Raw genomic sequence first — 21,907 nt, 5'->3', positions numbered from 1 at the left:
TTATAGCAATCTCCCCATACCTTGTAGTTCCCCGAATCTGTATTCCAGATGCTCTCGACGATCATGATGTTGGTCGTCGTGCGCTCGGCTATGTGGATATCGACTGAATCCATGCTCAACGTTGCTCGCTCTGCGCATGATTTGTCGCGTGAATGGGTCCACACATCATGCTTGATCGTATAGACGTGGAGCGCAATACAAGACGCGCACATTTATCGCTGTAGTCTCATACACTCGTCAGGCATAATGGTGTTACAACGCGCGCCGTTCATCGAGTTGAAGACAACCCTGAGGTTGTGGTTGCCGCTTCGTGAAGACCACCCTAGGGTTGCGATTATTGCTTCGTTCATGTCATATTGTACTGGACATCGGCACCCCTTCCTCAGTCCTCATCGTGAATTGTGATACCTTGCTCTTCAGTGGTGGGCTCGGCACTTGGTCGTTGCAGGGCATCTGGCTCTGGTGTGTCCGTCTCATTTCCGCTGGGACTTGCGATGCTGGCAACTTCGAGCTTCCTTTTAAGGTGGCCTCCAGTCGCGCTTGCCTGGCTTTGTTGTTTCTCCGCATCAACAACACTCGGCAATCCCTTCGTCCCAAGTTTCTTCTTCTGTTGTCGCTGTTTCATCTTTTCACGTTTACTCCTGTTCTTCTCCAATTTTTCTGCTTCTGCCTGTTCGCGCTCCGATTTGCGGGCCTGAAATTCCTGATCTGCCTCCTCTGCCTGATTTTCCTCATCCATGATCTTGAGCCGCTCATATTCCCTCCGGCGGCTTGCTTTGTACACGTGGAATTCGCCACTTCCTGCACCAGCCGAGGATCCTTGTACGCTTGCGATAATTTCGGGGATGGCTGCAAGTGTTTTCGGCTTCGGTCCGAGGTAGATGCCGTTACCGACGCGGTCGGGATTCGCGAAAAGAGCTTCCACTTGCGCGGACTGTTGACCAGCCGGGGTGAGAGCAACCTTTTTCTTGGGTGGTCGAGCGCGTCGCAGAGCAGATGTCGGGATTGACTCTGGAATAGGTTCCGACATCGTTCAATACTCCTTTGATTTGATGTTGAAGCCTTTCTTAGTGCGTCTATATGACTCTTGCGCGACTTTCAAGGGATGACCGGAAGGGGACAAATAATCCATTCGAAGCCTGAAATAGTTTGAGGTAAATAATAGAATATAATTTGACGACACGCGAGAAGTCAAAGCCTGTCACATGCGATTAGGCTCCGGTTGCCTATACTTGAGTGGGAGACGCGAGCACAACATGAACCAACTGCACGTTCCGGCTGAAGTGACGTATGTCGCCATGTGCTGGAGCCGTGCAAGGAAGCAGTAGTGCGTGATTCAGCGTCACTGGTCCGCCACGAGTGAACACGGTCTTCACGCGTGCATCACATTCAAAACGATATCTGGAACGCTTCAAGACGACACCCAAGTCCTTGCTGCCGATATACGCCGCGCAACATGGGGAAACCACGGGTCAGTACCATGCTGCTGTTCATCCCTCACCGGCAGGCAGTTTACCATGTCGTAGTTGATCATACTCATTCGACATGCTCAATCCGAGGGCAACAAGAACCGAGAAATACATCAGATGATACCCGATCACAGAGTCAAGCTTACCGATGAAGGCCGACGACAGGTAGAGATAATCAGATGTTTACCCTGTCGCTGTTGATCTGACTAACTCTCCAGGCAGAAGAAGCCGGACGACGACTACGAAAACTCTTAAAACCAGATGATACGCTTCAGATCTTCACGTCGCCCTACCGACGGACGCGTGAAACGACTGAGGGGATTCTAAAGACCCTCACAGCGCGCGACGACCCGGACGATCCGTCGGCTGCCCCGAGTCCGTTCAGTCGCTCCAAGATCAAGGTCTACGAGGAGCCCAGGATTCGCGAGCAAGATTTTGGCAATTTTCAACCGTGTTCTTCCGAGATGGAAAGAATGTGGTCCGAGCGTGCAGATTATGGGCACTTCTTTTACCGAATTCCCAACGGTGAGAGTGCTGCCGATGCTTATGATCGCATTGCAGGTTTCAACGAGAGCCTATGGAGGCAGTTCGGCGACGCCAAATTTCCCAGCGTTTGTGTGCTGGTCACGCATGGGTTGATGACTCGAGTCTTTTTGATGAAGTGGTGTGTGGACGCAGATCTAAGCGCTCTGGCAAAGCTGCAACTGCCCGCGGCATTGGATGATGGCAAACTAATTTCCGAACAGGTATCACTGGTCTGTCGAATACTTTGAGGACTTGCGGAACATAAATCACTGCGAGTTCATTGTGATGGAAAAGAATCCCGACAATGGAAAGTACAATCTAAACAGCCAATTGCGGACCTGGTCAGAACTAAAGCAACAACGAGAAACGGAAGAGGAGCAAGCAGATCCGCAGCGCCATCGAACCTTATCGCATTTTCTGACCGAGCCGGTGAAGAGCCCAACTTTACCTAGTCGTCAATGGGGAGGGTGCGCCGAGGGCTGCAATCACGATGATGAGCTCTATCCACGACGCGCAGCGCAAAGAAAACAACAAGTTCAGCAGGATCTACAGCTACCAACCGGGACCATTGCCAAAGATTCCAGTGGTAGCGGACTGGACAGCGTATCGACGAAGAGCACAAGTCAGGCACAATCTAACTTGACCGCAGAACCTTTACCGTACGATCAGAATGTTAATGTTGGAACACCACACGAGCGAAGCGAGGATGAAGCCCATGGCTACTTTGCAACGACTCGTGGACGAAGCCTTGCCGTTGCAGTCAGTAAGCATCCCGCTAGAAAAGCAACACCCGAAGATGTGGAACGTTGGGCATCCGAGAGCGGTATGAACAAGGGTCAAAAGGCCGACGTACTAGGCGATGAGCCAAATCCGGAGGACAGTCATGAGGATGAGGAACTAGCAAGAGAGCAACCGAGTCACGTTGTGCGGGAGAACTTGGAACAGGCAGAGACAGAGGACCGTAGTCTGCGAGGTAGTGTCTATTAATTTCGTACTTGATTAGAATCATGTTTGATCATTCGCTGGTAACACCGACAGCGGTGAATGGTGCATTATAAACATAAATCACTTTGGCGTGATGTCTCGTGGTGGCTCAGAAGCTCGGTGATTCCCTGTCGCGTATGCTTGCTTGTATTTATGTAAGAGAGCTAGCACCCTATGCAGCGGAATGCACGCGCCTTGCGACATTACTGTCAGTCCGTTGGGCTCCTGTGAGCCTGTGCTTTTCTCGAGTATAGTAGAGACATCGACGATCACGAGATCAAGCAATTTCGGGCCATCTTCCGTATAATACGTCCAACGTAGGATATCCTCGAGGTCCTCATGTCCAGGAGCGTCCCGGAACTCTTCGTCACGAAGCGATGCAAGAGCAGTGAGAATGAGTCCCCTACTACGGAGATAGACGCGTTCACTGTACACAGTGCTTGGAATTTTGGCAGCCTGCGTTCCGACCAATGCTTCGTATCCTGCTTCGTTGTAATAAGGTTCACGAACAAGCACCAATCCCAGAATTGAGACGATCACCTGAAGCACTGTGCTTTTCGTTGGACTCCAGCTTTCGCCCGGAGCCCCGTCCCAAGTTCCGAGAAGCGATAGACAGATTGTGCCGTCCTCGTAAAGGTTCGGATTGAGGCGTCCGTGAGTGCCAGAAGTCTGCTCCGGTGACCAGGAGTGGAAGTAGACTTTGGGAGGCTCGGCCGGATACGCTGGTGGAAGATACACGTCGATGATAAAGGGAGCATTCGCATAAGGCGTTTCTGTCGGTCCGATAATGAGGAAACGAATCAAATCCAGTCGAGTCTCCCAAGTACGGACAAAAACGCCGACAGGCAGCGTTTCTGGGCTGGCCAATATCCGATGGTCCTTCTGAATGCGCTTCATACGTGAAGCGTTGACAGTCACCTCCTGAGCACCGAAGCGATGTGTGGTGGGAACTGCGGATTCAAGAACAAGGTACGCTTCAGGGCCGGATGATCCTTCTGTTCGACGTTCCAGGCCAAGGGGCTCGTCATCTGCTGAGAGGTGTGCGTCATCATTCACCAACTCTGGATCACCTTCTGTCACCTCCTCCTCGGCATCTTCCCAGGCATCGTCTTCCCAATCATCTGCATCTAGCTCAATTCCGTTCTCGTCTTCAAAGTGGGCTTGTTCTTCCTCTGCGTAAAGATCATCCCACATCGGGTGATCCGGGTTGTCGCTGTAAGCTTGATGGAAAGCTTCTTCCATCTCCTCATCGAGGATATCATCATCCCAATGCTCGTCTTCGAGAGCGTCGGTATCATCTGAGCGAACAGCTACTGTGACATCTTTCCTCAGGAGTATGACATCCTGCACTGTTTCAGCCACACCCAGTCGGATGACGAGACTGCCATCGAGGCGCGTATCCACTATCTCTCCAAGCCAAGTTCGGTCCTGGGTAGTGCCTAATAGGGGATTGTGTTCCTCATTATTTATTAGTACAATGTCGCCTCTTCGCACGTTTACGTGGGCAGGAGTATCGATGTCGTAGAGACTGATCGCTTCAGCAATGCCAGGGCCTGTGGCAATATGATGCCTAAGAATTGCGTCTACGCCATCTTGTTCTTCTGCGTGTCGGCTGTACTCGATGAAAGAGTCTGGAGTCCACCATACTATGGCCATGCGTGCTGTAGCGTCTACTGTCTGAACAACGCCCACCTTGACCGGGCGCTCAACATGTGGCATTCCACCAACAGCTCGCATGGCCAGAGTATGCGTAATCTCAGCCGGCCAGGCAGCATGACTGTCGTCGATTCCGGAGTCGGGAACCAAGTCGGCACTATCGTGTATAGTGATACTCAAGTCCTGCCATTGAACACTGACCGCGGTCCGGAAAGCAACCACGTCAAAGACATTCAGATCGTAGCCCATATTGTCCTTTCGGTCGTGTCTTACAATCGCAGGAACGCCATCGACTGTGTGGTAATTTGCACACGCAGACTCCAGATCTCGGAAACGAACTCTCTGGTATAATCGAAGGTCCAATTCCGAATTTGATAATGTTCCGAGAGGATCAGTTTGGACTTGGGGTGGACGCCGCGATCGATCGTATATCACAAAGTCTGCTCTTTCCCACTCAGCATCTTGGAGCACCACGGGTGGCTCATCTTCTGTGCTTCCAATCCGCTTTTGTAACCAATCAACCTCGACGATGCTTGGCCGTACGCAGACCACCGTCCCAACACTCGGAGTGTTTGCATTGTAGCTTCCATAAATCCATGTGCCGGTCCGCAAGACACCCTTCTTCGTTGAAAGGACATCGCCGACGGCGAAAGCATCGACAATGCCGTCCAGATGTTCCCCTTGCTCTCCGGGTATCTCAACAACACATCCGTCAGTAAGTCTGACACAAACGAGATCAGATTTGTCTCTTATTCTCCCAATCCAGTCTCTATAGACAATCAGATCCCCTGAAGTGAGATCAGCTATGGGATCTGAAAACATGAGTTCGGATGCTGGGACATCGTTGATCAGAGCAGGCGCGTCATGGGCCTGCACAGCCCAGGGTGATACTAAATCTGCATCACCTGAATGAGGCGGAGGAAGTCCCTTCAGCGTCAACTCAGGCCGGCTAGCATGGGTGACCTGACAAAGTGGTCTTAATACACATCTGGTCATTGTATTGATAACGACTCCACTTTGTACATGGGAGACACTTCGTTTTACGACATCGCCAACAAGCAACGATCGAACGATCAAGGAGACGCTGTCGGAGCGTATCAGTTGAAGACTTTCATTCTCCCAGCGGACCAGGATTGTCCCTTTCGGAGGAGCACCAGACGCCTTGAATTGCCTCAAATTTTCTGCGCTGACGCCTGGGCCTGCGGAGAGGTCGATGAAGTCCTCGCCGTTCTGTGGAAATGGCACGTGAAAGTCGAGGCTATCGTTGGTCCGTTCCACAGAAGCAAGCCGTGATTTGTCAGTCTTCAGCCTCACCAGGTCATCTGGATACAGTGTCTGTTCCATGGAAGTGTTTCGAGTGCGACGTCGCAAGAGTGGTGTGTGATGATTCTGATATTGCTGCCGCTTGTCGCAGTAGAGATCTTCATACAATCTGAAAACATGTGTGGGGTCTGCCACCATCGACCGAGTCTGCCCGAACTTTATGGACAATGACTGCTTGGCTGTGCTTTTGGAAGGCAGTAATATACCGGCTGTATCACAGATTCTGGTCAGAGTGGCATCTTATAGCCTTACCTTGTCATTCCGATGTCGACATTTGTTCCAACAGCAAAGCCAAGCGGTGGTCGAATTGCGAAAGCTTCGTGTCGGACCCGTCATGCATTAATCGCCGCCAGCGATTTCCCCCGGAATTTCGGTTTGCCAGTCAGTCGCAACAGGCAAAACAATGCGACTCGCTTCGCAACAGCTCCAGCTTCATTCGAATTATCGAGCACGAACTGCATCGGGATCTCATGCGAAATAGCTAATAAGCTAAATTTTCCGCCATTAAGACACACTTTCGACCATGGAATCATTGTATGAGATCCTGACCTCCAAGTTCGATCCTTCAAACTCTGCGCCAGACCCACGAGAACAGCAGACGACCACGTACCTCGCCCGCTTAACCACACTCTCCCTAGATGACCTTACATCGACCGAGTCAGCTTCAATATTATATGCGTCACAATCGCATGCAAGGCATTTGCAGGCGCTGTCCAAGCGATCGAGAAATGCAGTCATATCGTCGTCCACTCAACTGGCCAGCCTTGCGACATTATTACCTACAATCACGAGCCAGACAGACGTACTGCAAAAGGACATACCAAGCCTAGAAAGCGTAACATTGGCTTTCTCAGAAAAGTATGACAGGAGTACGGATAACGGGATACTGGACCGCAGGAAGCGCGCTGCGCTGCTTTCACGCAACGTGGACAGGTTGTCAGATGTCCTCGATCTGCCTGGACTGTTATCTTCGACAGTGACCGCAGCTCAAGCGGAAAATTCAGGCGCGAACACTACAAGCAGCGCATCTACTTCGTATGCATCAGCTCTTGATATTCAAGCGCATATCAAACGGCTGAACACTCTATATCCGCAATCCGAGCTGGTTGGGTCAATCAGCAGGCAGTCCAGCAGAGAAATGCAGAACTTGGCAACAATCCTTATCACATCTCTCCAAAGTCCGACGTTGAAGTTGGCGGCAGCCATGCGTACTGTTGGCTATCTCCGGCGCGTCGCCCCGGAGTTGGTTGGGGATGAACTTGCTCTAACAGGCTCAGGCGCCCTACTCGCCAAACCTTTGACTGTCTCTGCAACTCCTCTTGACAACGACAATCCGATCGGCGCGCTGTTTCTTGTCTGCCGTCTGCACACACTTCACAAGACATTGCGCGCTCTCGATCCTTTGCGCGATCTCGCAGATCAAGAGTCGCTCCAGCAAGCTCGACATTATACAACAAGCGATCAGACATCGACGGCCAGCACACTCGGCAGTCAGACGGAGCGCTTTCTCAAACGGTACATCGAAGTCTTCCGCGAGCAAAGCTTTGGAATTCTAAGTATGTACAAAAGCATATTTCCCTCCAGCATGCCACATCTTGAAGATCGCACAACAGGGATGAGCTCGACCGAGAATACTCGTCCTGATCCGTTACGACCATTACCGCCAGCGGTGACAACATTTTCAATCAAGCTGATAGATCTCCTTGAGGCAACCCTACGCGAATATCTTCCAAACATCATCGATAAGGCTATGCGGGAATCTCTTCTCACGCAAGTCCTGTACTGTGCTGGTAGTCTAGGACGACTTGGCGCAGATTTCGGCATGGCGCTCGCACTGTTGGAAGAGGATCTGCACCAACAGGCTCGCAAGAATGAAGCCAACAAACCCGCTTCGTCTACTTTTGAGCCTCGGCTGAGAAATACCGGCCTCGAGCCTGAATGGGTGTCTGTCATGCAAAAGCATCGTGTGCAGGCTAGCAGGTTAGAAGTGCTAGCACGGGGCGTCGGTAGCAGTAAGAAGACGGGTACATCGCCCACGCCTGTGTCAGCTGGATAGTGGCTGCTGAATAGCCAAGACATTGACATCAACCGCGTTGTGCAACACAGCGTGGCTGTTGAAGCGACTTCTATGAAGCACAAGGCTTAGCTTGTGGCGCATATTCAACGTAACGACAAGCTGTCCACTCAGAACGCGATACCTTGGGACTTCCGATCGCCAATGGACTGTCGAGAATTCAAGTATCGAAGGCACGAAGACGCGTCCACCATGTCGCATGAGTGTAGCGTATGCTCTCGGTTCGAGATCACACGTTACTCGACGTGCAGCTCCGGTCATTATGCAAAGCGTGCCGCTTGCCAAGTGATATTCCTTCTCGGCTGACGACGCACACTGACTAGATTCAAATGCCGATGCATCATGCTTCGGAACGCACTTCATTGCAGTGATGACGAGTGAATATGGTGTCGCGAACATTGTGACTTGGCATGTCATCGGGCATTCCCGAATTCCGCGAAATATGCAAAGCCAATGTCATCAGTCGCCCCCATTTACCGGCTGTGATTACATAAGTCTCGGCCTTCCGCGAGACTGCCGCACGTTCGGGTGCTTAGAAATTCGCTTCTAGAGCACGCCTAGGGTCGATCGGCTTTCGGCAATGATATGCACAGCCACAGAGCTCGAGGGCTGGCCAAGCCAGACGCTCACTGGCTGCTCGCGCCACGGATGATCCCAAGACCCAATTTACGAGTCTTCAAATGCTCGCCAAGGATCTGCAGAGCCACGTGTGACAGCCGATACCTGACGGATCGTCTTGCGCGGTCAACGCCGAGAATTTTACAGTGCGGCGAGTCTCTGTGAATATGTGTGACGATGCATAAGAAGACTTTGTCGCGCAAAGCATTGCCTAAAGCAGAGGTCCCGCTGCCCAATCTTGAGACTTCCCGAAGATCAACCGATGCCCTATACAGAAAGTGTAATCTAGACTGGAGCACGATCTCTCCTTCCACCTGGGCATGTATGCAGACTCTAAATTTGCACGCATTGTCGGAGCCTTCTGTTCCGGCAAGTGTACATTCGCCACACCTTTTTTCCATCAGGAACCATACTACCGTAATCCGTCACGTCCGTAAAGTCCGATCACACACTGTATGTCGATCTCATTTACGCAATGGACGTGACCCGCTCATCTTGAGTCATACGAGTGAGCAGCTGAGCGAAAATGACGGCTGAGGGATCTCACGTGATCAGTGACAACAGCGACAACAGTGACGACGGGGTCAAAGTTCGAGTATACAGTGGCAGAGTTGATCACATTTCGCGCCTTCCCGAAAGGGCAGGTCGTCATCTGCTGAAAGACTGCGCCGTGCATATCAACGACAAACGAAGGTTGTGTTCGGAGCGAGGGCCGCGCAGCCAATACTATGCTCAATTGCAGATTTGTAGACCCACAGTAAACGCCCAAGCGGCTCGGCGGGGCTCGTCAGTGGTGCTCAATTCGGCAATAACATGCGGAAAAGAGGCTTGCAGTACTTTCAGCCATGCAGTGAGAAGCCGAGATGTCAACATAGCAGAGAAGATAATGCACAACCTTACAAATCATAGTCACGGCTTTGGCTATGGCGGCCATCCGGATGCTGCATCGCCGGGGAAGAGACGGACCGCACGGCGTCATCGAGAAATCGGACGGGATTTCTGGTGGAGGGTGACATTTTACGAGCATGCGCTTGGGTACTTCGGCACGCCAAGATGCAGGGTCACACTCTAGGTACCCAGGAACTTCGAGGTTCGTCTATGTCCCGCTCACACAATCGATGGCACGACCCTAGACCTGTGGCTATGTGAATGCTACATCACTGCGATTGTTCACGCGGACAAGATATTCTTATCATACAGTAGTCTGCCCGGATCGTACAGCAACACAATCAATACACACCCAGAGCGTTTCGAAGCATCGACGAGAACATTCGACAATAGTCCACTTCTGTGTATAATAATCCAAGCTTCTCGCGATCGAACAACGCTGGCTACAACTATTCGTCCCGAACTTTCCAACCACTTGGCAATGACATCATCATATACCCCTACTCGACTAACAGCGGGTCCTGATGACTATTGTCGTCACGAATTTGCGCCAATGACCATCACCTCGGGCATGCATGAAGTTATCTCGAAGACCCCGAAACAGATCGCTCTCTCGCAACAAGCCGTACAGCCGAAATACTACTACTCGTCTCTCAACACTGCTGCATCCCGAAACCAACATTCAAATTTTCTCTACAATCTACAGGACACTTACGCCCGCGAATCTGAACATAACCAGCACATGTATCGTCATCAACAACATAGCATGGGAATATCGAGCACAACCTCCAACCTAAGTGCGGGAACATTTCAGTCACGAGAACAACATCGACGAACGCCCTCAAGCTCAACGATAGCATCTAGCGGGCCAAGGTCACCGTTCCCACAGAACTTGACATATCCTCACATCGCCAACATAGACAACTCGCCGCTACAACACGTCGATTACTCACATTCCAAAAGTTACAACAGTGCCTCGATGGCGATCCGAGATGCCACTACAGAGCAGCGCCTCGAATATTACACCCAGCCAACCGAGGATTTGACCGACGATTTTGCGCCATCAAGGCAGTCAATGTCAAGTTATGGCAACGATTCACCTGCAACACCGCAATCTGGAAGCGACAGTGATAGCAAGGTTCACAATTTATCATCAAATGGTGAGCATGATCTGACTGTTGGAACCCAGCGCGATCGTATAATAATCGCAGGTTCAGATTTCCGCAATGCAATACAATTACACCGAACGGAGTCACAGGTCTACCAGGATGAGCTCTACAATCCCAATTTCGTATACACATCCGCACCACCGACAAAATCAACGACGAACTATCTCTCTCCTCAACGAAATCTCATCACAGAACGACTTCAAACTGCGAACGCTGCACGGTCGATCTCACCCAACTCAACGCTTAACCGCGAGAGATCTCCCTACCGGCAGGCGACCTCACCAAACACACTTCTGCAGGATTGGAAGCCCTCTCCTGGTCAAGTAGGCACGGCCGCGAATATGCGTCTGCAGCAAAAAGAGGAGGCGGAGCGTGCAGAGTTGGCCCGACAGGCTCCTCCTCTGCGGAGAGAGCCGACGAAAACAATGTCACCCCAAGACGCTGTGCTCGAGTACAATCACGAGAATGAGCCGCCGCTTTTTCAAGACAGTATACCTGACGGCTACAAGCAGCACGTCAGTGGCTCTGAACAATGGACAGGAAATTCCTTCTTTGGACAAAGTTCTTCTTCGTTTCAGGGACATCCAACCAGCAGCCAACCAAGCTCGACCTTCCCGAATGTTGCAACTACCGATCAGCCGTTTATCCCGGATTTTGATTTCTCTTTGATGCCCCAGTCCTCGGACCAGATGCAGACGGCCATGTTCCCGGTCAGCTACCAGACTGGGAAACTTAGCATTAATGATTCAACACCGAACTTTCCGCCTGCTCTTCCTTCGATGGAGTCCTCAGTAAGTGATCTCGGACCAGGTACATCGTCACAGGAGAGCATAGTTCAACGCACCGATACTCCACAGCGACCCGACGACACCCGTGCCAATACTGGCACCTACACATGCACATATCACGGATGTGTCCAAAGATTCGACACACACCAAGGTTTACAGAAGCACAAACGTGACTTCCACAGATCTCAGCAACAGCAGGCGCTCAAGGATGCTGCATCGGTGGCAAGCACTTCGTCTGCATCTCCAGAGTCCGCTGCCTCGCCCGAGCCATCAGATTCTGGCATGACATCAGCCGCCATTCTTGCAAGGAACTCGCAAGCGGGTCCACACAAGTAAGTTACGACTTTCCCTCTCCGCGTTATGGTTTTTACTAACAATCTATAGATGCTCGAGAATAAATCCTTCTACTGGCAAGCCCTGCAACACAATCTTTTCACGGCCATACGATCTTACACGACATGAGGATACGATCCACAACAACCGCAAGCAAAAGGTCCGGTGTCCACTTTGTCGTGAGGAGAAGACATTCTCACGTAATGATGCTCTCACCCGCCACATGCGTGTGGTCCACCCCGAGGTGGAGGCATATGGCAAGCGAGGACGACGCGGCGATTGAATCGACTCGTTCCGGCCGCACTACCCTAAATAACAACCATCCTTTCCTGAGATGGAACACTGAACGTTGACAACAACCCGTCCTGCTCGAAATGGAGGCACATTGTTGTCGCATGGACGGTCCATAGTTAGGGCATCATTCCGCTGCCAGCCGCAATGATCGGCGTTACCTTCGAAAACTATGGTCGTCCTCGGCGTCTGCGCTCATTTGCGCGGTTTCCACACGACGTCACATTTGCGAAACCCGTCATCGAACCACTTTGTCCATGGTGGGAAATAGGATTTCGGCCCACCACACCAACGACGCAAGTGGCGCACTGTCCACATAAATTCAGGGTCCAGAGCCCTGAGGAAATCGACGCTAATCGAGACCACATCATACAATGGCGTGCGGGGAACGCCTCTTCACTTCCTTACAACGGTTTTCTGCCTTTGCTTGCTTTCCAAGGTTTGCATGTATTTGTATTTCCGAATATGTACCGGGCGGAATTGCATTTGTATCATCATCATCATCATCATGCTTGTTTTGATGCCACGAAATTTATGAGCATTTGACGATTCTTTGGCTGGGTTTCCATCGCGAGATATTGCATTATCATGTATCCGACATCCAGCAGGTTTTTTTGGTCTGTCCGAGGCATTGTACGAGCTCCCTTTGATTGTGGCTTTGAAAGTCAACAGCCTCTGACGTTTTTACGATACTACCTACCTACTTTGTAAATATAAGGTACACATATCATCATGAATTTGTACATATCATTACTTGCTTTTCGAAATATCGGTCTGAGGTCATCTCATTTCATCTCATCTCATCGTCTCCTCGCTATCGTATTTGTCTCTATCCAAGCTTTCTTCGCGCTTGCGACCCTGCATCCTTGCTGATCTCGAAATATACCAAATTGTAATGGAAGGTTTGCGCAAGTACTTATGCAATTACCGGGCCAGTGATTTGTCGTGGAGGTATCTCAAGGTCCCGCCTATCACAAGCACGATGATCTCCTTATCATCAGACGGCAACAACGAATCACACTGTCAAGGTCACGTGATGACTGTTTGACATCCGTAGACGGGATTATTCGCGCAGCCTATCTCCCCAATTGGACATGTCATAATCCTAGAACGATGATCTGTATTCGAATGAGTTATGTCTTCACATTACATCGGCGAGGATAACTCAGGAACGAGAACCAAACAAAACGCTGCAGCCATGAATCATGCTAACAAGTCAAAATTTGCTTCATCAAATGTTTGAATTCAAGAAAGCATGTTTCTATTGCTCTGGAATAATGCATATATATACCCCTTCGTAGGTTCGAGTATGACTCTGAATATGTATACTAAAGCTAACAAACTTGTCCTGTCGATCTTTGTCGGTGATCGATTAGTCCGTCTGCGGCAGGTGCCCGGGCTGGTTCGACGGACATCATGTTTGGCGATCAAGTGGTGTAGAGAATAATACCCGATCCACGTCCGGCCGACTGTCCAGATGGCCATTATACTTTGAATGATATCCGTCTCCCGAGAGTATGTATATTGACAGACGGACATGGGTGAGTTGCTCTTCAAGCTCGCAGATTCGTGAGGACACGGTTTTCATTTCGCGCCTCGTCATATCTTTTGTCATCTTGCAACGCATTAGGTGGACCAGAGACCCCGCCGATCATGGAGGAACAGACTTGAGATATCACTCGCGGTGCACCTCCTCAGACTCCCAGCTCTTGTGAAACATTATTCTCCCTCAAGCTTATTTTTCCCTTTGGCGCTTGCCGTGTTTCTCAACAGTTCGCAGTGGGTTCATGCGAGTCCGGGTTGCGCAGCTGACCGGAGCGATAGTAGTACCGCAGTATCGGCCGCTTGGTTGCTCTCGACTTCCACGGCCATCGATATCGTGTCATTGAGGCTCTCAGCAACGTACGATGGTTATGATGGTGTCCATGGCCGAAATGGCTTTTGAGATTGAGAGCGATAGGCCGAATTTTGCCCTCCTGGGCGTGTGCCAGGGTAGTGCACGGGAATGCTGTGCTGGTTGTGCAGATCTTGAGAAGTCAACTCTGATCATCGTTCTCCGATACGTTTCATGTGCGTGCAATCGCTTTGGGAATTTCCATACCTGCTGCATCACAACGTCCTTCTTGGTGCCGGTGAGAGTTCCCGCCATGGAGAACATATCCTTATGAAGTGAGTCGCAAATCTAAACGAGAAAGCGACGTGGCTCGTGGAGCTGAGCGGATATCCATGACTCTGACGCGCACAATCCCCAGCTCGGTCAGGAAGTTATCGAAGCAGTGGGTCTTGATGATGAGACGAATGTGCTCGACATCATCTGAGCGACCTTCTCAACAATTTGAAAATCAATGTTGCGTGACAAACCGAGCGCAGACGCAAAAACAGCCAATGGCTGACTTCAAGGCGTCGAGCGCGTACATTGTGCTTTGCAAAGTTTGAGAACGATGGTCACAAAAAGTCTTTGTATCAGGCACGTGCAACCGCTCTTGCTTACTGTAGTTGGATCTACTTTGCGCGCAATCGGCCCAGACTTTGCAGGTCAGGACAGGTGCTGCTGCAGGTAACCGGGCAGAAGTAGGTAGCACTAAGGGGCTATTTCCCGTTACCACTTCAGCCACGCACAAGGTGAGAAGCTAGCAATACTCCTGGGCGTCAACAACGGATTGCCGTCTTTTGCTGTGAGCTCGTTTGGATTGAATGCTCGAAGTGGCCGAGGGTGACAAGGAGAGTGCCTGTAATCTGGAGCAAACGGCAAGATGGTTGCAGGCAAGCAGGAGGGAAGGGTGCATACAGCAGGCTTCCGGCGTAGCCACCGGCAGGTATCGTTATTTCCAATCTTATTGTCTTTCAAATCAACAGTGGCACCATGAAGCTTTGACGATGCTCTTTGTGCACACAGTGGATGCTGGGCTTTGCACGACCCCCTATTCTGCCGTGAGCCAGACCCACAAGCAAACCTGCGCAATTTTCACGTTATGTCACTGGTTCGTGATTACGCTCAGCGATACGCGCAGCGCCGTATCGATGCTCTTCGGCACACTCTCACGTTCGTCTTCTCGTCGTACTGCAGCTCGACACATCGTACTGGAAGGAGCCTGCGGAGGACACACTCGTTGCGGATGTGCACTGAAAGAAACATAACACCTGCAAATGGTGGAGTATCGCACGCCCCGCATGGCCTATTTCTCGGAATGAGCAGACGTCACTCATCGACTTCGCAACTCGCGCTCCGTCTGAGCGACTGTGAAGTGCGATCACAGAGTAGATCGAAACCCGGACCTCGTTTGGCGATGCAGCGATAAACAGCCGCTGTCGTACCCATGTTCGTGCCTCCATACACGGTTAACATCTGATGATTAGACAATCAAGGGGCTGAGCCTTCAATTTCGAAGAAAGAGATGATGACAAGGTTCGAGCGCACAAGTTGAGGGCATCCTGGATGTTTTAGCCGCCCTTGCTGTCGCAGCTACAGAGCCAGGCATTGTTCAGGATAAGGCAATCTAAATTGCCATGGTGTGCCGGAACATCTACGATAATGTCAGTATGGCCTGTGTGTTCTTATTCTGGTTCAATTCTCGAGTGACCTCAGTAGGGCTTGAGCTGCCAAACGGCATATTGCTCCCTCAACAGGTCCATATGCTGATCCCGGTCGAACGTATACCAGCACGATCGCGTCGATCCAGTGATGGCTATTGGGTAGCAAATCTACTCATACAGACCAGTAAAGTGGTAAAGGTCAAGTCATGTAACTGTTGCCCGCCAAACGACACTTACTAATTTTGCTGGCAGCAGCCGCAGCACGAACAGGTGCTGGTGCTGACGATCTTCAGCCCGTGCGATGGAATGGGACAACAATACTCCACAACAGGATTCCATGCGTGCAGTCGCTCTGCAATGCAAGATTACGGCGCTGGACTCGAGCCGGAAGGCTCTGGAGTACGTCTAGAAGCCGGAGTGTGGTGCAGAGACTTCTCGATCATCAGTGTCCTGAATGCCAGAGGGTGTGATGTGCCGACATCTGATTGGTCCTGCGTTGAACATTCAGTTGCTGATGTCGGGCGGACGAGCGGACAAGCTTGTGTAGGTCGTGATGAATGCGATGCCGGCATCAACCTTGCTCGGAGGACTGTTTATACGCCTGCAGATTGATCTACCAATGGCTTATATTCGTATTCCGCAAGACGAATGAGGGGGACTTTCTGGTCCGGCATGGGCGCAAGCACGGCTGACAGGTATCGAGATACATTGGGCATGTTAGATTGAGCTGAACTTCACTGAGCGCGCCTCGGATCGGGTCCAGTACATTCTCTTGCTTGGCCCTGCACGACCGTCTGCACAGACTGTTGGTGAGCTGGCGAGCATTGACGCTACCTATAGATGCGGGTCCTTTGCATACTCGCATGCAAGAAAGCACCCGAAGGCGCATTCCTTCGAACGCCCAGGAAAACGAGCGGGCGGAACGTGCTCGGAAGCGAAGCATCAAGTCAGAGCGTCGTGCAGCTGTTGTCAGACCTTGGCTGCGGGCAATTCTCGCACGACTTCTGGAATATCATCACACAGGGGGGGTGATATGGCCGGTGTGGAGATCATTGTGCTGGTATCATTTGAAGTTGGCGTGGGTCTCTGCTCGACCTCGCAGTATTTAGGTCTAGCAACGCCCGCAGTTTTTGTTGGCGGTGGTCATGCAGCTTTGAGATTGAAAACAACATAATCGTGCAGCCAACTCATCTATTACTGCATGCAGTAGCTACGCTTCAGCGTAAACCTTGTTGATTGTTCCATTATCCATCAGCCAGGTTGGTGCTTCCTCCTCTGCTTCGTGCCAAAGAGGATTCCCTTGTCACCCACGATTCGGCTGACGCGCCGCAGTTGATCTTCAGCTAAACACTAGCCGATTGCCCTACGCCATACCTCCCCCTTTTCTCGGAATCATCGCCCTGCAGAGAAGCGAAAGGCGGGAAAAGCCACGCGAGACAAGGCAAGAACAAGGCGATCATTTTTGCCCAAGCAACGCCCAAGACCACTCGCCTGGGAAGAGGGTTTTGACCCCATAAGGCGACCTCGTGCCTGAGGATCGTCTCACCAAATACCAGACGAACGGATCCGTCCAGTGACGAGACGTTGTCCTCGCCCGATCATTTTCTGGTAGAGTCCACGACCAACCACTCAGTTCCCAACTGTAGAGAACGATTTGGTCGGGTACGTCCTCGTTTCAGTTCATGCGCCCACCTGCAATTTCCTCCACACATCCATGCTGAATAATTCCATTTGCCAGCGCGACACTGATCCAAGACAAGCCGAGCGGAGCACAAAGGCGAGGCAACATCACCATTGGCTATCGCACAGGGTCTGTGATAATTGACCTGGTTTTCAACGCAAGCGACACCTTGAACAGGACAGCGTGCGCGGAAAAGGCGACGGATTAGGGTGACTGAGGTTCTGCGTAGATCCGCCGACCATCACAGCAAGCGCATCGTGGTTCCTGTCACTAGACACAATTGTCAATTCGGAATTCTTCGTCGCTTCTCGTCTCCACCATTCCAAAAATACATCTCAAGCACAGCGTCGGTTTCAATAGCGACTTGACCTTCTCATCCGAAAGACAATGGTACAGTTGCTGGTTGGCAGACGACTACCACTGTACAGTTCTCCACAATTATTACAGTCCAGATTGTACTCCACACACCACTGATCGCCACGCTATTTTTTCCCCACAATTTGGCAAGCCGCCGTGCCCTTTTCCCCCAGCCCGCACTCCCGCCCGTCCACCAACGCGAGCGCACCCCCCGAACTCTTGCAGACTCGAACTCTAAAGAACCTCCGCCCGACGGTGTGCGTGACCACACACCGAAAACGTCCATCGGCTGCGTCGCGCGCGTTGTGTTCAATCCAATCCTGCCACCACCGTACCTCTCGTCAACTACCGATCACCTTCCCCAACTCCTTCCTTTCGCGCATTTGCTTTCAATCATAGACGGGACATCTTCGTGGGGCGTTTTCCGGTGCGACAATTGACAAATAGGTAAGCAGCTTTGCACAACCCCGACGACCGCCTCTCCTCTTCGCGCATCTGAATTCCCTGCTGTCTCTGGGCATGAAACTGAACCGGGTATAGATCGGTGCAAAACGCACAAATACGACGACCACGACTACGACATCGTTGCCGATTCCTGCTTGTTCTGCTTTTGCAACGTGTAATTTTATCCGACAAGCATAAACCTTCGACGGCGTTTCTCGACATATCGACCCTTGGGTGAGTGATGACCAAAATGCACTCAGCCAGACTGTCATTTTCTGATGACCTTACTTACAGGGTTCTGCTCAGAGTATAGAATAGAAGAGAAGTCCTTGAAGGCAAATCGCGCCGTTGTCCTCAAATCGCTTTATTATCTTTGGTATGTGTGTATGCCCATGATGCTGCACAAGATGCGACATGTGCTCGAATTTTGGCCGAGTACCTATCCACTGACTCGTCGTCAACAGCAAAGCCCGCACTTCCTGCCACGCTGAAGAATATTTCATCGCAGTGAGAAATCATTCACAAAAGAATCTCACCCAGAAAGCAGAAATTGGAGTGGTGCATGCGCCTGTTGTGACGTGAAGTGTCAGCTCACCCCACTCGAAAGCCACCATGCTTGTGAGTTCCCCCAAGCTCTGAATTCCAGTCCAAGTGACGAGCGCGTAAACGACGGCACTTTCACTTGCTGACGGCATATACCGTCATGCTGATACTAATGTGCTACATTGTGCCACATAGTCCTCTCAACAGCCGCTGTCGGATTCCGCTTCGATTAGTTCTTCCGGAGACGAGCGGCCTTGGCCAACCTCAACTACTTTTGGCCATCCTCCCATGCGTGATACTCCATTGTCTGGACTTGCTGGCGGAAGCATCTGGGGACAACAACGTGGCAGCTTCAAAATGACCGACTCTGCGAAGAGAAACGCCGTGATGGAAGTGCGCCGTGCTGCTGGCAACCTCGGAGGCACTGCATTATCATCGGGCGACGCCAGCACACCAATTAGCGCGGGCACTGGGTCACTACCCTTCTCAATCCCTTTACACGCTCACCTCAAAACCGGACGTTCGCTCTCACACTCACAAGGTCAACGTGAACTTCCCATGACCGCCAACAACATGCAAGGCAACGCGTCCGCCTCGAGCGGCCAGCCCTCAACACTCCCTCTTGCGCTTCTCAGCGAAGAGGCTGACACTGATACTGAATCAGACTCTGGTAATCGGCTCACTCATACACTTTCACATCCGCCAATCGGCTCCCTTGTGCGTACAACCACGCTTCCGACCATCGGCGCAACGCGCAACGTTGACAGTGATCGTGGCCTTGTCGAGAAGCGCTCCATGCACGGCGATGGGCGCAACAGTGGCAACAATGATATGACCGATCATCATCTGGCGAACAGCCTGGCAGGTCTTGGGTTTGGTATGTAATGACATCCGAGTTTTTCCCGAGCGACTTGGGGTGAGATCGAGATCAGTTCCGCTGACACGTGACAATCAGCAGATTCCCAATCAGGTCGACGTGCGCAGTGGCAGAGCTCTTTGGGCTGGGACCACGTCCGCAATCTTAACGAATCACGTCGCCATTCTCTTGCCGAGATACCCACTCGTCGCGGATCTCTTGTTGGCGCCGAGACTGGGTTCTTTGGCAGACCATACTCTGAAGATGTTTTTGAAGACGATTCTATTCACAATATTACTGGAATACCGAGAAGTAAGTTTATGCCCGCTTGCTCATCCTTGGAACTTATTCTATCTACCTTTGCTGCTTGTGATGAGGAGCTTGGCGCATCACAGACATGCTTGTGGATTGCAATCGCTAATTACTCGCGAATGTAGATATTGCTGGTTTAACGGCCGATCGAAACATCAACACGTCGAATGAACATCACGGCATGTCACTTTCGCAGAACGGCAACTACGAAATACCATTGAACTATCGTGTTCCTCTCGTCGATTTGAACGAACGCGAGCGAAATGAGCTAAACAGCATCCGCGAGCAGCAAGCTGCTGCTGGCATGATGTCAGCTTGGGGACCGAACAACAACGGCAACCGTCCACGCAAGCAGCTGTTCATTGTCAGCTTCAAATGCTCACGTGTCGACGTTTTCTACTTACTTGAAAATACTGGATTGACTGTTCGAGAGGGCGACTTGGTCATTGTCGAGGCCGATCGCGGTCAAGATCTTGGCACCGTGCAACATGCGAACGTCAGCCCCGAAGTCGCTCGATTGTACAAGAAGAAATATTCAGAGGAGCAGTACAAGTGGTTGATGATGTACAGCCACAACAAAGAGGGTGCCAACAACCCAAACGCAGATCTACAGCGAGACAATGCGGACCGTCAGTACTATGCTTCAGATGCTCCGTCTTCCATTCAAGGTCATCCAAATTTTCCTCGCGACAGCATCGCAAACCTCAAACCCAAAGCAATCAAGCGGCTGGCGCAGCAACATGAGATTAGAATGCTCGCGGATAAGGAGGGCAATGAAGCCAAGGCGAAGCGTACCTGTCAGCAAAAGGTTGCACACTTGCACCTTCAGATGGAGATTCTTGATGCTGAATGGCAATGGTATGTCTCGTGACGCTTTCAAATGGATCTCTGCCATCACTTCCGCCTGCTAACATCACTACAGGGACTTTCAAAAATTAATCTTCTATTATTATGCTGACCACTACATCAATTTCAAAGATCTCATCACTGAGCTTTACCGCATATACAAGACACGCATCTGGCTCTCCGCCATTAACCCAGCATCATTTTCACAGCATGCGATGAGTCAGCCGCCCAGCGGAATCGGTCCAGGCGCCGTCACTCCATTTGATCCGCTTGGCCTCAACAACGCCTACACAATGGCGTACGGTGAGGACCGCGATCCCTACGGCGCACAAATGCCGTATCGCATCGGTTATGATACATACACTCCCAACTTTCCAAGCATTCCAGGTGTTCCAAACAGCTATGCTCCTGGAGCCAACCCATACGCGACTGGCTTTGGCCAAGGTACTGGGTCTGCTCTCCCTCCTACAACAGGACATGCAGCGCCTGGTCCCGGTCAGCAGAATCAGCAGCAACAGTTGCAATTACAGCTGCAATTACAACAACACCAGCAACAACTACGGCAGCAGCAGCAGCAGCATCTGCCACAGCCACCGCTACAGCCACCAAATCAACACTATGAGGCCGGTGCCGCCTCAACGAACGACCAATCGGCCGTGCGACAGCCTTTTAATAACTGGTACGGTGCACCAGGATCCGCCTCTGGGCTTCCACAGCATCAATCACAGCTTGCTCCGACGATGCCTTCGTCACCTCCAGCCGTGGGAGACTCCTCGAGTCGTCCGAATTACAGCTTCGGCCCTCGTCTGCAGAATAACTCACCTGCATCCTCGATCAATTCTCGCACAAACACGTGGGACCGCCCAGGCTCATCAAATCTTTCAATGCGTGGTCCGTCCTTACCCAGCCCTATCGGCACACGTCCTGCGGCCGGCGGCGAAGATGCCAGTAGTGGAAACCGACCGCTCTCCGGAGCAGCGATGACCGGTACCTCTGCGGGCAACAAAGGACGTCGCTGGTAGCGCAACTCCATCATACTAAACTACATTATTCATTTTTGAGCGCAGAATGCTCCCCGACATGACCTTTTACCAAATCAACGATATCGATTGCCGCACGAATAATCCCACAACAAGAAATGAAACATGAGAACAACCCTCAATCAAGACCTTGAAGACATACAAACAACAACAACAAAATTGAAGAGCGAAACAGG

General features: G+C 51.3%; 9 protein-coding genes across 9 annotated transcripts; 7 read left to right on the top strand and 2 right to left on the bottom strand.

The window, feature by feature from the left end:
- Positions 1 to 382: 382 nt before the first annotated feature.
- K489DRAFT_408169 (DUF1168 domain-containing protein) lies at positions 383 to 1,030 on the bottom strand (the record flags this gene model as incomplete). Its single annotated transcript, XM_033607449.1, has 1 exon — positions 383 to 1,030. One exon carries the CDS (start codon positions 1,028 to 1,030, stop codon positions 383 to 385), a length of 648 nt encoding a protein of 215 aa, XP_033462560.1.
- A 426-nt stretch (positions 1,031 to 1,456) lies between these two features.
- Positions 1,457 to 3,050, top strand: K489DRAFT_429766 (phosphoglycerate mutase-like protein; the record flags this gene model as incomplete). Its single annotated transcript, XM_033608386.1, has 4 exons — positions 1,457 to 1,471; positions 1,527 to 1,634; positions 1,688 to 2,133; positions 2,216 to 3,050. 4 exons carry the CDS (start codon positions 1,457 to 1,459, stop codon positions 2,979 to 2,981), a joined length of 1,335 nt encoding a protein of 444 aa, XP_033462559.1. The 3' UTR covers positions 2,982 to 3,050.
- A 9-nt stretch (positions 3,051 to 3,059) lies between these two features.
- K489DRAFT_313979 (uncharacterized protein) lies at positions 3,060 to 5,978 on the bottom strand (the record flags this gene model as incomplete). The annotated part of the gene is made up of 2 exons (XM_033600980.1): positions 3,060 to 5,446; positions 5,540 to 5,978. 2 exons carry the CDS (start codon positions 5,976 to 5,978, stop codon positions 3,060 to 3,062), a joined length of 2,826 nt encoding a protein of 941 aa, XP_033462558.1.
- A 182-nt stretch (positions 5,979 to 6,160) lies between these two features.
- Positions 6,161 to 7,787, top strand: K489DRAFT_378064 (uncharacterized protein). The gene is made up of 2 exons (XM_033604307.1): positions 6,161 to 7,513; positions 7,666 to 7,787. Exons 1-2 carry the CDS (start codon positions 6,481 to 6,483, stop codon positions 7,701 to 7,703), a joined length of 1,071 nt encoding a protein of 356 aa, XP_033462557.1. The 5' UTR covers positions 6,161 to 6,480; the 3' UTR covers positions 7,704 to 7,787.
- A 1,231-nt stretch (positions 7,788 to 9,018) lies between these two features.
- On the top strand, positions 9,019 to 9,833 carry K489DRAFT_160061 (uncharacterized protein). The gene has a single exon (XM_033599293.1). The coding sequence runs from the start codon at positions 9,176 to 9,178 to the stop codon at positions 9,719 to 9,721; it is 546 nt and encodes a 181-aa protein (XP_033462556.1). The 5' UTR covers positions 9,019 to 9,175; the 3' UTR covers positions 9,722 to 9,833.
- Positions 9,834 to 10,570: 737 nt separating this feature from the next.
- Positions 10,571 to 11,533, top strand: K489DRAFT_301417 (uncharacterized protein; the record flags this gene model as incomplete). Its single annotated transcript, XM_033600431.1, has 2 exons — positions 10,571 to 10,697; positions 10,749 to 11,533. Coding segments are annotated over 2 exons (912 nt in total), but the record flags the coding sequence as incomplete, so codon positions are not given.
- A 243-nt stretch (positions 11,534 to 11,776) lies between these two features.
- K489DRAFT_387449 (uncharacterized protein) lies at positions 11,777 to 12,110 on the top strand (the record flags this gene model as incomplete). Its single annotated transcript, XM_033606326.1, has 2 exons — positions 11,777 to 11,826; positions 11,879 to 12,110. The coding sequence occupies 2 exons, from the start codon at positions 11,777 to 11,779 to the stop codon at positions 12,108 to 12,110; spliced, it is 282 nt and encodes a 93-aa protein (XP_033462554.1).
- A 6,261-nt stretch (positions 12,111 to 18,371) lies between these two features.
- K489DRAFT_160050 (uncharacterized protein) lies at positions 18,372 to 18,841 on the top strand. Its single transcript, XM_033599292.1, has 2 exons — positions 18,372 to 18,510; positions 18,599 to 18,841. The coding sequence occupies exons 1-2, from the start codon at positions 18,413 to 18,415 to the stop codon at positions 18,714 to 18,716; spliced, it is 216 nt and encodes a 71-aa protein (XP_033462553.1). The 5' UTR covers positions 18,372 to 18,412; the 3' UTR covers positions 18,717 to 18,841.
- Positions 18,842 to 18,965: 124 nt separating this feature from the next.
- Positions 18,966 to 21,713, top strand: K489DRAFT_408164 (PSP1-domain-containing protein; the record flags this gene model as incomplete). The annotated part of the gene is made up of 4 exons (XM_033607448.1): positions 18,966 to 19,554; positions 19,633 to 19,845; positions 19,971 to 20,703; positions 20,768 to 21,713. 4 exons carry the CDS (start codon positions 18,966 to 18,968, stop codon positions 21,711 to 21,713), a joined length of 2,481 nt encoding a protein of 826 aa, XP_033462552.1.
- Positions 21,714 to 21,907: the final 194 nt, after the last annotated feature.

The sequence above is a fragment of the Dissoconium aciculare genome (assembly GCF_010015565.1).
Source record: "Dissoconium aciculare CBS 342.82 unplaced genomic scaffold K489scaffold_3, whole genome shotgun sequence".
NCBI lineage: Eukaryota > Fungi > Ascomycota > Dothideomycetes > Mycosphaerellales > Dissoconiaceae > Dissoconium > Dissoconium aciculare.
Note: the sequence above shows the minus strand (reverse complement) of the source record. Positions and strands in the feature narration are given on the sequence as shown.